The 13,181-nt window shown below is 45.1% G+C and overlaps 1 protein-coding gene across 1 annotated transcript; it reads left to right on the forward strand.

Moving 5' to 3' along the window:
• The first annotated feature begins 2,878 nt into the window (after positions 1 to 2,878).
• On the forward strand, positions 2,879 to 12,622 carry C11H1orf189 (chromosome 11 C1orf189 homolog). The gene is made up of 5 exons (XM_040412491.1): positions 2,879 to 2,971; positions 3,100 to 3,151; positions 3,486 to 3,526; positions 5,379 to 5,508; positions 12,447 to 12,622. The coding sequence occupies exons 2-5, from the start codon at positions 3,107 to 3,109 to the stop codon at positions 12,546 to 12,548; spliced, it is 318 nt and encodes a 105-aa protein (XP_040268425.1). The 5' UTR covers positions 2,879 to 2,971; positions 3,100 to 3,106; the 3' UTR covers positions 12,549 to 12,622.
• Positions 12,623 to 13,181: the final 559 nt, after the last annotated feature.

The raw sequence follows: 13,181 nt of genomic DNA on the forward strand, positions 1-13,181 counted from the left end.
CTGAACCATGATATCCTTGGAGAGGCAATAAGACCAAAATTCCTTCTCCAAACGTGCTAGTATCGCAGAGTGTGTTCCGCCCAAATGGTTGATGTAACGTACAGCCGAGACATTGTCCATACGTAATCTGATGCACGCGTGGGCAATCCCATTGGTGCAGCTCCGAATGGGAAAGGAGCCTGCCAGAAGCTCCAAAGCATTAATGTGGAGAAGTGTCTCGTCCTCCGACCAACGTCCGCCTGTAGAGATCCCGTCGCAGTGAGCCCCCCAGCCCTAGAGGATCGCATCCGACTCCACGGTGAATTCGGGCTGGAACCCGAAAATCGCCCAGCCGTTCCACGCCTCCAGGTTGTTGATCCACCAGTGGAGTTCCTTTCGAGCTTTCTAATCCAGGACCACCGTGTCCGCAAACGCAGCACCGGAATGAAGGTGTGCGATCTTCAGTCGCTGAAGTGCGCGGTAATGCAACGGAGCTGGGAACACGGCTTGAATTGAGGAAGCCAACAGGCCCATGATTCGGGCTAGATGGCGCAGAGACAAATGGGGAGCGGACAGAGCGTGCCTTAGCTCCTTGCGTATAGAGCGTAACTTCGTTGTCGTGAGACTGAGCGATTCCGCAATCGAGTCCACGGTGAAGCCCAAAAGCTCTATCCTTTGTAACGGGGTAAGGCAAGATTTCTCCAGATTGAGGAGGAATCCGAGGCGTGAGAGGAGATCCGAAGTCCAACGAAGGGGTTCTAGCAGGGTCGTCAGGGATTGATGCATGAGGAGGATCTCCCCCAGATATACAATCAGCCGTACGCTCCGACTGTGTAGCCAGGACATGGCGGGACGCATCAGCTTGGTGTAGCACCAAAGCGCTGACGACAGGCCGAACTGGAGGCAGGTGAAACGCCAGATCTCCCCTCTCCAAAGGAAGCGAAGGAGGTCCCTGGATGGTGTGGAAATTGGAACCATCAAGTAAGCATCCTTGAGGTCCAAATTCACCATCCAGTCCCCAGGAAGTGGTAAATCTCGGAGTAGGTGAATCCCCTCCATCTTGAAGTGGCGATAGCGATCCACTGCATTCAGAGCCCGAAGGTTTATGACAGAGCGCATCTGACCACCTTTCTTCTGCACCAGGAAGATATTGCTGAGGACTCCCCTGGGAGCCTTCTCTATCGCCCGTTTGCGGAAGAGGGACATAAGTTCTAGGTCTACGAGCGCACAATCGGGCCGCGACCGTACAAGATGGGGGACTAGGTTTGGGGAGTCTATGAGCTCGATGTGGAACCCCCTGACCGTGGTCAAGACCCAGGGGTCTGATGTGATGGCTGACCAGGCATGGGAAAAAATGACGGAGTCTGCCCCCGATGTAAGGATCAGAAAAACTCCCAACTGGGGAAAGACTTACCGTAAGGTCTCCTGGAGTTGGGAGTTCCTCTGAATGATCTGGAGCGCCACTGGCCACCTCTGGCCGGGAAGAAGGGTGATGGGTTCTTCTGCTCCTGGAAGGGAGGTCTCTGGCTGTAGGAGCCTCGGCCCGTGCTACGGGCCTGGAAACTGGATCGGCCAGACAGGCGGCCCCTGCTACTGCCGGCCCTGGTGGAGACCCGTCCTTGAAAAACTCCCCTCATAGAGGACTGGGCCTTATCTAGGGCCGTAAATGCCCCCACGAAGCGACTCAGGTCTTTAATAAATAAGTCCCCAAATAAGAAGCCTTGGGCGTCCTTGCCTGCCTCAGTTAGGGCAAGGTTGGCCAGATTCGGGTCTATCTTAAACAAGATGTCTTTGCGCCGTTCAATAGCTAGGGAGGTATTAGCGTTACCTGCGATGCAAATCGCTCTTTGGACCCAGCCCCTTAATTCTTCCGGATTTCCTGGAGAGCCCTCTGCTCTGGCATCCTCAGCCAGGTCAAACAATTTGGCCAAGGAGCTAAAGATATCAAGCAGTTTGTCCTGGCAACTGCGTAGCACAGAGTCCAACCCCTTACCGGGGTTCCAGCCGGACTTGGAGAGAAATTGAGTGACCTTGGGGTCCACGACAGGAGTGTCGCACACGTTATTAGGGACTAAAGGCCTGGGACACTCCGACCTGAGTTTACTGCGTGCCTCCTTACTGAGGGGGCGACACACCCAGTGTTCTAGGTATCTGCCCACGTGATCAGCCGGAAGCCACTCCGGCGATCTCGGATGATGGAGGGCATCCGGATCAAACATGGGTTCACCCACTGGGTCTACCAGGGAGGTGGATAAATTATTGGCGGAGGAGGAAGCAGAATCCCTGACCACGGAAGTGGAAGGAGTGGGGCAGTTATGGGCCGAATGTGGATCAGGGGTCTCCTCCTCCGAATCGTGACTAGCATCCGCGAAAGCCTCCTCGACTGAACGCCTTTCGGAATCAGACTCGCTATCATGTTGCGCTCTAGCGCACTTCCATAGCCGTGCCCGTTCTGCCTGGCGCGGTAAGGCTCTTTTACGTGATCTCAGCACGTTCTCAAGTGTGGCCGTATGCGCACCAGTCATTATTGTAACTCAGGATCAGTACAGGATAAGTAATGTATGTACACAGTGACTGCACCAGCAGAATAGTGAGTGCAGCTCTGGAGAATAATACAGGATGTAACTCAGGATCAGTACAGGATAAGTAATGCATGTACATAGTGAGTGCAGCTCTGGAGTATAATACAGGATGTAACTCAGGATCAGTACAGGATAAGTAATGTATGTACACAGTGACTCCACCAGCAGAATAGTGAGTGCAGCTCTGAAGTGCTGTGCCACAAATTACATTTATTAGGTAGCCACAGAACAAGTGATAAATGTCTGATTGTAATAGGTCACATCTCTGAGTGATCATTTACTGGTCTTGTTCCTGTGTCAATAAAGTTTTTTATTTTAAAGGATCAGGAAGTGACATGTTTAGAACTCCTGTTGACTGTTTCTATGGTAACAGTATTCTGGATGGAGGAAGAATTCCGAGATTCTGAGTAGTGAGTACAGAGCTGTGTTATGTATGACATCAGCCATTACTCCAAACATATACAGATATCCTCTGACGTCATCAGTTCAGTGGAGAAATCACTGCCTTAAACACTCTGTGCTGCTGTGTTCCTTAGAGGCTCAAGATGCTGGAACCTAGGACTTTCCGTGACACCAGAAGCATCACCCAGGTAAGTAGAAACTGCCAGGGTCGTACCTAAAGTGGGAATAGGGGAAGCGGCTGCTATGGGGCACAAACTCAGAGGGGGCACGCCCGAGAGGAGGACAAAAAGACTTTGTCAGGGCGCCATTAACAGTGCTATACATTATATACGTGTAGGAAGCAGACGGAGCCGCTGCTGGGCCTGGTCTGAGAGCTGTACCCGAAGAGGGGTTGAGAAGAATTTACCAGGGGTTGGGGAAGGGGCATTCAAAATTTGGATGTGGGGTCCAGTGATTTCCAGTTACGTCACTGAAAGCTGCCACTCACCTTTCTTAATTATCCCCCATTAAATTATATTACAGAGAGATGATCTCCTAAGGATCGCAGAGACTGAAGTCAAACGGTAATAGCCAAACACATAATGTAACCTTATATATGGAGAGCGGTGATGTCACTGATGTAATATATCATTATATATGGAGAGCGGTGATGTCACTGATGTAATATATCACCTATATGTGGAGCGCGGTGATGTCACTGATGTAATATATCATATGTGGAGAGCGGTGATGTCACTGATGTAATATATCACTTATATGTGGAGAGCGGTGATGTCACTGATGTAATATATCATTATGTGGAGAGCGGTGATGTCACTGATGTAATATATCATTATATGTGGAGAGCGGTGATGTCACTGATGTAATATATCACTTAGAAAGTGGAGAGCTGTGATGTCACTGATATAATATATCACTTGTATGTGGAGAGCAGTGATGTCATTGATGTAATATATCACTTATATGTGGAGCGCGGTGATGTCACTGATGTAATATATCATTATATGTGGAGAGCGGTGATGTCACTAATGTAATATATCATTATATGTGGAGAGCGGTGATGTCACTGATGTAATATATCACTTATATGTGGAGAGCGGTGATGTCACTGATGTAATATATCACTTATATGTGGAGCGCGGTGATGTCACTGATGTAATATATCACTTATATGTGGAGAGCTGTGATGTCACTGATGTAATATATCATTATATGTGGAGAGCGGTGATGTCACTGATGTAATATATCACTTATATGTGGAGAGCTGTGATGTCACTGATGTAATATATCACCTATATGTGGAGAGCAGTGATGTCACTGATGTAATATATCACCTATATGTGGAGAGCAGTGATGTCACTGATGTAATATATCACTTGTATGTGGAGAGCGGTGATGTCACTGATGTAATATATCATTTATATGTGGAGAGCGGTGATGTCACTGATGTAATATATCATTATATGTGGAGAGCGGTGATGTCACTGATGTAATATATCACTTGTATGTGGAGAGCGGTGATGTCACTGATGTAATATATCATATGTGGAGAGCAGTGATGTCACTGATGTAATATATCACTTATATGTGGAGAGCGGTGATGTCACTGATGTAATATATCATTATATGTGGAGAGCGGTGATGTCACTGATGTAATATATCACCTATATGTGGAGAGCGGTGATGTCACTGATGTAATATATCAGTATATGTGGAGAGCGGTGATGTCACTGATGTAATATATCACTTGTATGTGGAGAGCGGTGATGTCACTGATGTAATATATCACTTGTATGTGGAGAGCGGTGATGTCACTGATGTAATATATCATTATATGTGGAGAGCGGTGATGTCACTGATGTAATATATCATTATATGTGGAGAGCGGTGATGTCACTGATGTAATATATCATTATATGTGGAGAGCGGTGATGTCACTGATGTAATATATCATTATATGTGGAGCGCGGTGATGTCACTGATGTAATATATCACCTATATGTGGAGAGCGGTGATGTCACTGATGTAATATATCACCTATATGTGGAGAGCGGTGATGTCACTGATGTAATATATCATTATATGTGGAGAGCGGTGATGTCACTGATGTAATATATCACCTATATGTGGAGAGCGGTGATGTCACTGATGTAATATATCACCTATATGTGGAGAGCAGTGATGTCACTGATGTAATATATCATTATATGTGGAGAGCGGTGATGTCACTGATGTAATATATCAGTATATGTGGAGAGCGGTGATGTCACTGATGTAATATATCATTATATGTGGAGAGCGGTGATGTCACTGATGTAATATATCAGTATATGTGGAGAGCGGTGATGTCACTTTTATCACATCTTAAACTTTTCAATATAACAAGAAGCCTCCTATTTCTCATTCTTCCTGCAGTCAGCAGAGTCTCAGATTCTTGTATGAATGGAAAGAGGACTCCCGAAGAGTCATTAACACCCGTATCCAGCAACATCACAACGCCCAAAAGAAAAGGGAGATCCAGATGGCAAATAAAGAACTCATAATAGTGAGTACCGAGGGTCACATTATAGTGAACAACACCAAATACATAATACTGCCTCCTATGTACAAGAATATAACTACTATAATACTGCTCCTATGTACAAGAATATAACTACTATAATACTGCTCCTATGTACAAGAATATAACTACTATAATACTGCTCCTATGTACAAGAATATAACTACTATAATACTGCTCCTATGTACAAGAATATAACTACTATAATACTGCCCCCTATGTACAGGAATATAACTACTATAATACTGCCTCCTATGTACAAGAATATAACTACTATAATACTGCTCCTATATACAGGAATATAACTACTATAATACTGCTCCTATGTACAAGAATATAACTACTATAATACTGCCCCCTATGTACAGGGATATAACTACTATAATACTGCTCCTATGTACAAGAATATAACTACTATAATACTGCTCCTATGTACAAGAATATAACTACTATAATACTGCTCCTATGTACAAGAATATAACTACTATAATACTGCTCCTATGTACAAGAATATAACTACTATAATACTGCTCCTATGTACAAGAATATAACTACTATAATACTGCTCCTATGTACAAGAATATAACTACTATAATACTGCTCCTATGTACAAGAATATAACTACTATAATACTGCTCCTATGTACAAGAATATAACTACTATAATACTGCTCCTATGTACAAGAATATAACTACTATAATACTGCTCCTATGTACAAGAATATAACTACTATAGGGGGCGGAGCCTAGCCACGCAGCTGAATGGCCGCACGAGCTTGAGCTCCTCCAGCATTCCGGCTCACTAACCCTATATAAGCCTATAATTTACTTTATTATGGGGAAACCTGGCAAGGAGAAGATCAGAGGAAGTTCAGAGTCGACCCCACGGCACTCCAAACAGCCAGAGATGGAGAAGTTTCTCCGGAAAACGCCGAGAGCTGCCACACAGAAAGGCGCCAATATGGCGGCGTCTAATGCTCATGACTCCGACGCAGGAGAACTCTCTGACGCGGGCAGCGGCTCTGATATTTCAGATAGAAGGCCCAGAGATCCGCCTCTATCGGAGCGGACCCTTCGCCGGGTTCTTGAATCGGCCCTTACGCCTCTCAAACAAGATCTGGCGGACATCAAAGACGACATAAAACATCTAGGCCAGAGAGTGGTCACATTAGAAGGCACGCAAGAAGCCATTTTGACCTATGAAGGCAAAGCATCAGAGGTGCTAGCATCTCACAAGGCCCTATTGAACGATGCCTTCTTGAAACTGGAAGACCAGGAGAATCGAAGTCGCCGGCGCAACATACGCATCCGCGGCCTACCTGAATCTATTGCGACGGAGGCCTTGCCGACAGTGGCGCGTGAGTTATTTTCCATGATGCTTGAACCGGAAAGAGCAGAGGGAATAGTGGTGGAGCGCATACACAGGGCGCTGCGCCCTAGGCCCAAACCTCAAGAACCGCCACGTGACGTGATTTGCGGCCTACTAAGTTTTGTAGATACCGCGGCACTGTTGAAAAGGCAAAGAGAAATGGAGGTACTAGAATATGAGAATACGCCGATTCAGATGTTCCAGGATCTAGCGCCATCTACCCTGGCTAAGCGGCGCTTATTTAAGCCCTTACTGGAAGTCCTCAGGAAGACGTCGACCCCGTTCAGATGGCTATATCCCTTTGGGCTGGCGATCTCCAGGAATGGAAAGCTGCTTACAGTTCGCTCTCCCGCAGACCTAGAGTCAGTTTGGAGGTCCCTGGATGTCCCTCCGGTGGAGATCCCCTCGTGGCTACCAGCCGATCAAGATGGCCCCCTGCCTATCCCGCCACGTGTGTCCTCCTGGCAGACGGCATCTGCAAACAAGTCAGATCGTTTGGGTCGCAGCAGGATGGACGGAGCCCTTACCTGAGCTCAAACCAAGGTGACATTGGTACTATTTGTCTGCTAACATAGACTGCCAATATTAGGTCCTACCTCATTTTTCTACTATAAGAGATGACTGTCTCCCGGCCCCTCGGCATAGTGTTTTATGCGGAAGGTAGTGGCCTGTTCACGATTGTTCTGTTTTTGAGCCAATTTTTTACTTTTTTACTTTTTTACTATTGGCTTAGAGTTATGTATGAGACGTCAGACCTTAACCGGGACACTCTTCTGCTGTTTTGGAACTCTGCCTCCATGAAGGCAACTTTTTCTTTCCCTATTTGCAGGGTAATGTCCGGATAGATTCCGGTGCTGGAAGTATTTCTTGTTGTTGGTCTCCCCTTTTTGTTGTAGACCAAAAGGTGCTTTACCTGCCCCCTCGCCAATCCAACCCTGTCTTGGATGGTGATAGGTAGGCACCTACTTTTCTCTAGATGAATATTTCATCTGAGCTGGTTTTATACCAGCCTAACATGTTGTTGGTTATCTTTCTCATTTTATATTATTTTATTTTATTCTATTTTACTTGTTCCCCTTTCCCCTCCTTTCCTCATCCTGCTCATATATGCTATGCTCTCTCAGATATTTCCATGGATAATATATGCTTTTTCTCCTTAGTATATATATTGTCATGTCCTCAATTGTAGTCGCCTCTCTAAACGCACACGGGCTGAACGAGCCATGCAAAAGGTCTCAAACCATCTCTCTCCTTCTGAGGGATAAAGTTTCGGTAGCCTTCCTGCAAGAGACACATTTTAGGACAAATAAAATCCCTAATCTTCCTCCCAGGAAGTTTGCTCAGTGGTTTCATAGTACACATGAATCCGCCAGTAGAGGTGTCAGTGTAGCTATACACAAAAACCTTCCCTTCAAGCATACCGCTACTTCAGCGGATCCTGAGGGCAGGTATATTTTTGTAAAGGGGGTAGTTGGTGACTCTCCAGTTACATTCGCCAATCTATATGCGCCTAATAGAGGCCAAGTACCATGGCTCGTTCAGACCCTCGCTTTATTGTCATCTTTTTCTGATGGACTGTTAGTTTTGGGAGGCGACTTCAATGTCGCTCTTGAACCGGCAGTAGACACGTCAGTAGGTAGACCGTCTGTGTCCTATAAGCTTTTGAAAAGGCTTAAAACTTCCCTGAGAAAACTGAAGGTCCGTGATGTTTGGCGTACTATAAACCCCAATGGCCGAGACTACACATTTTATTCACATGCCAAGATGTCATTCCATAGATTAGATTATTTGTTCTTGTCTGACTCACATATTCGTAATGTCTCTGGAGCCCGGATTGGTAGTATTACGTTATCTGATCATGCCCCTGTTATCATTAACTTCTCCCTGTCCGGACCACAGAGAAAAGAACGCCTATGGCGTTTGAACGACACCTTGATTTTGGACCCCACCCACGCGTGCAAAATCAAGGCCTCGCTTTCCGAATTTTTCGCGCTAAATGATACACCAGATTCCCCGCCTTCTCCTTCCATACTATGGGAATCCCATAAGGTAGTTATAAGGGGGGAACTAATTGCACTAGGGGCCTATGTAAAAAAGCAAAGAACACAGGCATTAGACGCTTTGCTAGCGAAGATTGCTCGCCTTGAATCCTCTCACAAGGAATCACAGGCTAAGCGCACCCTGACCGAACTAACTGAAGCCAGAGTACACTTAAAAAACCTATTAAATATAACCTCTGCAAAGCTGATCCTACGCTCACGATTTAAAGCCTATGCACATGGGGATAGAGGAAACAGACTGATGTCGGCGATTGCCAAGAAGCAGTTCTCTGACTCCTTTGTTTCCTCTATTAAGGACCCCAAAGGCAAAATGCATAAATCTACCCCAGATATAGCTAAGGCATTCTGTGCTTTTTATGAGACCCTATACAATCTACCCCCCCCAGATGGTGCATCTGTTAGTGATCTCTCAGAAGCTACTGATAAATTCCTACAGAATTTAGATCTCCCTTCCATAGCCCCGGCCAAGGCATCTCAATTGACTAGACCTGTCACTGATCTAGAGATTCACAAAGTACTCATGTCCATCCCCTCGGGCAAAAGCCCAGGACCAGATGGGTTCCCCATCACTTATTATAAATCCTTCAAAGATGTTCTAATTCCCCGTTTCAGGAACCTGTGCAATCATCTTCTCACTGGTGGCTCCCTTGCCCCTCATTCCTTATTGGCACACATTACTGTCCTACATAAGGAGAATAAAGATCCGACATGCTGCAGCAACTATAGGCCGATCTCTCTGCTAAACTGTGATGTGAAGTGGTGGGCGAAGATATTGGCCACTAGGCTTCAGGATGTGCTGCCTGACATCGTCCATGAGGAACAGGTGGGTTTTGTCCATGGCAGACAGGGGTCAGAAAATACAATAAGGCTTCTTCATCTTGTAAATTGGGCTAAAAGATCATCTAAGCCCTTGGTGCTAGTAAGTACGGACGCGGAAAAGGCCTTCGACAGGGTCAGTTGGCATTATATGTCGCGGACCCTGTTGAGATTTGGCCTACCTGACCAATTTATTACTGCCATTTATACGTTATACTCGACCCCCTCTGCCATGGTCAAAGTTAATGGAACACTGTCACCACCATTTCGCATCACTAACGGGACAAGGCAGGGATGCCCTTTATCTCCTGCACTATTCATCTTAGTGATGGAGACCCTTTTATGTAGAATAAGAATGGACCCAGAGATAAAGGGCTTACAAATAGGATCTTGTACACACGTTGCTGCGGCATTCGCGGATGACCTTTTAATCATGACCTCAAACCCCAGGGAAGCCTTGCCCAGATTGCTGTTCATATTTGAAGATTTTGGGTTTATATCGAATTTTAAAATTAACTATGGGAAATCCATGGCTCTCAATATCTCTTGTCCACAAGCAGTGATTAATGATCTGAAGCGTGCTACTCCATTCACTTGGGCCTCCAGAGACATTGTGTATTTAGGTACTCATGTTTCGGCTAATGTCCAAGATCTGGCTTCCCTTAACTACCTGCCGCTCCTTCAAACGGTCCGGACACATCTTCAAAACCTGAAACTCCCATTTGTCTCTTGGGTAGGACGAAAAAATTACATCAAGACCTTTATCCTTCCCAAATTTCTGTATTTGCTACAATCCATACCTATTTGGCTTCCAAATTCATATTTTACTGAAATACGTAGGGTATTCACACGCTTTCTTTGGAATGGCAAGTCACCACGTATTGCTTACTCTGTCCTCACAAGGGATAGGAGGTTCGGAGGCTTTGGGATGCCAGATGTGAAGCTTTATTATACTGCTGTACAGCTAGGCAGATGCGTAACTATTATGTCTCGCCAATCTAGCTCTCTTTGCTCCCGTCTTGAAAATGCACTATTGTCTAACCAAGAATTGCTTACTTTATGGGGTATTAGGCCTATCTCTGCTAATCACTGTTATACGTCCCCGGTTTGGAGGGGCATGTTGGTGGAATGGTCCAAAATGGTTCAGTCCCGTATCTTTAATTTCCCTAACACTGGTATGCCGCTTAGACTACTACAAAGCCACATCCATCCAACGGTGTTAAACCCCTCCGGGATTTGGTCTAAGCTCGCTGATATTCCTCTGCGGGATGTCCTTCTCCCGGATGGCTGTTTAAAATGGGATTCAGTAATGGACCTCCCTGAGGTCAAAACAGCACCCTTTTTCCACCTAGCAAATTTCCAGAGAGATACCAAATTGTGTACCGGGCCATTTTCTGATAGTAGTTCGCCCTCCTGGCTTGAAAAGAAGGTTTTGGCTACCAAACCCCCCCTTAGGCCATTATCTCAGATGTATAAAGAAATGCTTTCCTCCCTGCCCCCGGAGCTTCGTTTTGTGGCCTCATGGGAACGGGAGCTCTCCATATCCCTTACAGAGCCAGAGAAAGCGTTCATACTAGCTCATTCACACGGCTTCAATCGTTGTGTGAGGATTCAGGAGAATTCCTTTAAACTCCTGTGTAGATGGTACAAAACACCTGAATTCTTGCATAAATTGAACCCAGAAATTTCTGAAAAATGTTGGAGATGTGGCCTGGACACTGGCTCCTTGTCACATATTTGGTGGCTCTGCCAAAAGATTCAACCGTTCTGGACCTTAATTGAGGATTTAGTTAATCAAATATGCAATACCAAGATATCACTGGATGCTAAGCTTATTTTGCTATGGTGTCCGAACAAATCCCTCACACCCACCAAACATGACCTTCCAACGATGCTGCTCACAGCAGCTAAATTACTTATCCCCTACTTGTGGAAGAACGACTCCCCACCAACTCTCCTTATGTGGACTGATAAAGTAGACCAGATCTACCGTTTTGAGGAGCTAGCGCACTGGGAAAATAACTCACGCTCTCGCTTCCTAAAATTGTGGTCTCCATGGAAAGTCTATAGAAACTTTACATAATAGAGCAGAAATTTATCACCTCCTTGTTTCCCTCCCCTCCTTCCCTTCCTGATCCCCCCCCCCCCCCCCTTCCTTTTCTTGGATATCACTCTAGGGTCAATGATAATAACTGTTTTGTATTGCTTACACTTGACATGTATGCTGGATACTATTTGGTACCATATTGTCATCAATGTACTGTCTTGTGTGGGTCACGGCCCTGAATTTTTCTTTCAATAAAAAGAAATATGGTTAAGAATATAACTACTATAATACTGCTCCTATGTACAGTAATATAACTACTATAATACTGCTCCTATGTACAAGAATATAACTACTATAATACTGCCTCCTATGTACAAGAATATAACTACTATAATACTGCTCCTATTTACAAGACTATAACTACTATAATACTGCTCCTATGTACAAGAATATAACTACTATAATACTGCTCCTATGTACAGTAATATAACTACTATAATACTGCTCCTATGTACAAGAATATAACTACTATAATACTGCCTCATATGTACAAGAATATAACTACTATAATACTGCTCCTATGTACAAGAATATAACTACTATAATACTGCTCCTACTATGGCATTTTTTAGATGCGCAGGGCGGCACTGCGATGTCTGCTTGAAGAAGAATACCTGCAGTACCAGGAGGAGCTGAGACGTATGGGGAAGACCTTCCATGTGCAGAGGCTGTGACGCCCCCACTGCTCGTCTCCTCCAGGCAGCTTCATCTTTGCCTCTTTTACCAATAAAATTTGATGGGATTTTATAATAACAGGACAAGAATCGACAGCTGTAAATCCTGAGTGTATAGGTGATAACACTGTCCTGTGTGATACTGACTGCTGAGCTGTGTATCTAATCCTATCCTGTGTGATACAGACTGCTGAACTGTGTATCTAATCCTGTCCTGTGTGATACTGTCTGCTGAGCTGTGTATCTAATCCTGTCCTGTGTGATACTGTCTGCTGAGCTGTGTATCTAATCCTGTCCTGTGTGATACTGACTGCTGAACTGTGTATCTAATCCTGTCCTGTGTGATACTGTCTGCTGAGCTGTGTATCTAATCCTATCCTGTGTGATACTGACTGCTGAACTGTGTATCTAATCCTGTCCTGTGTGATACTGTCTGCTGAGCTGTGTATCTAATCCTGTCCTGTGTGATACTGTCTGCTGAGCTGTGTATCTAATCCTGTCCTGTGTGATACTGACTGCTGAACTGTGTATCTAATCCTGTCCTGTGTGATACTGTCTGCTGAGCTGTGTATCTAATCCTGTCCTGTGTGATACTGACTGCTGAGCTGTGTATCTCATCCTGTCCTGTGTGAT

The sequence above is a fragment of the Bufo bufo genome, chromosome 11, assembly GCF_905171765.1.
Source record: "Bufo bufo chromosome 11, aBufBuf1.1, whole genome shotgun sequence".
NCBI classification, from domain to species: Eukaryota; Metazoa; Chordata; class Amphibia; order Anura; family Bufonidae; genus Bufo; species Bufo bufo.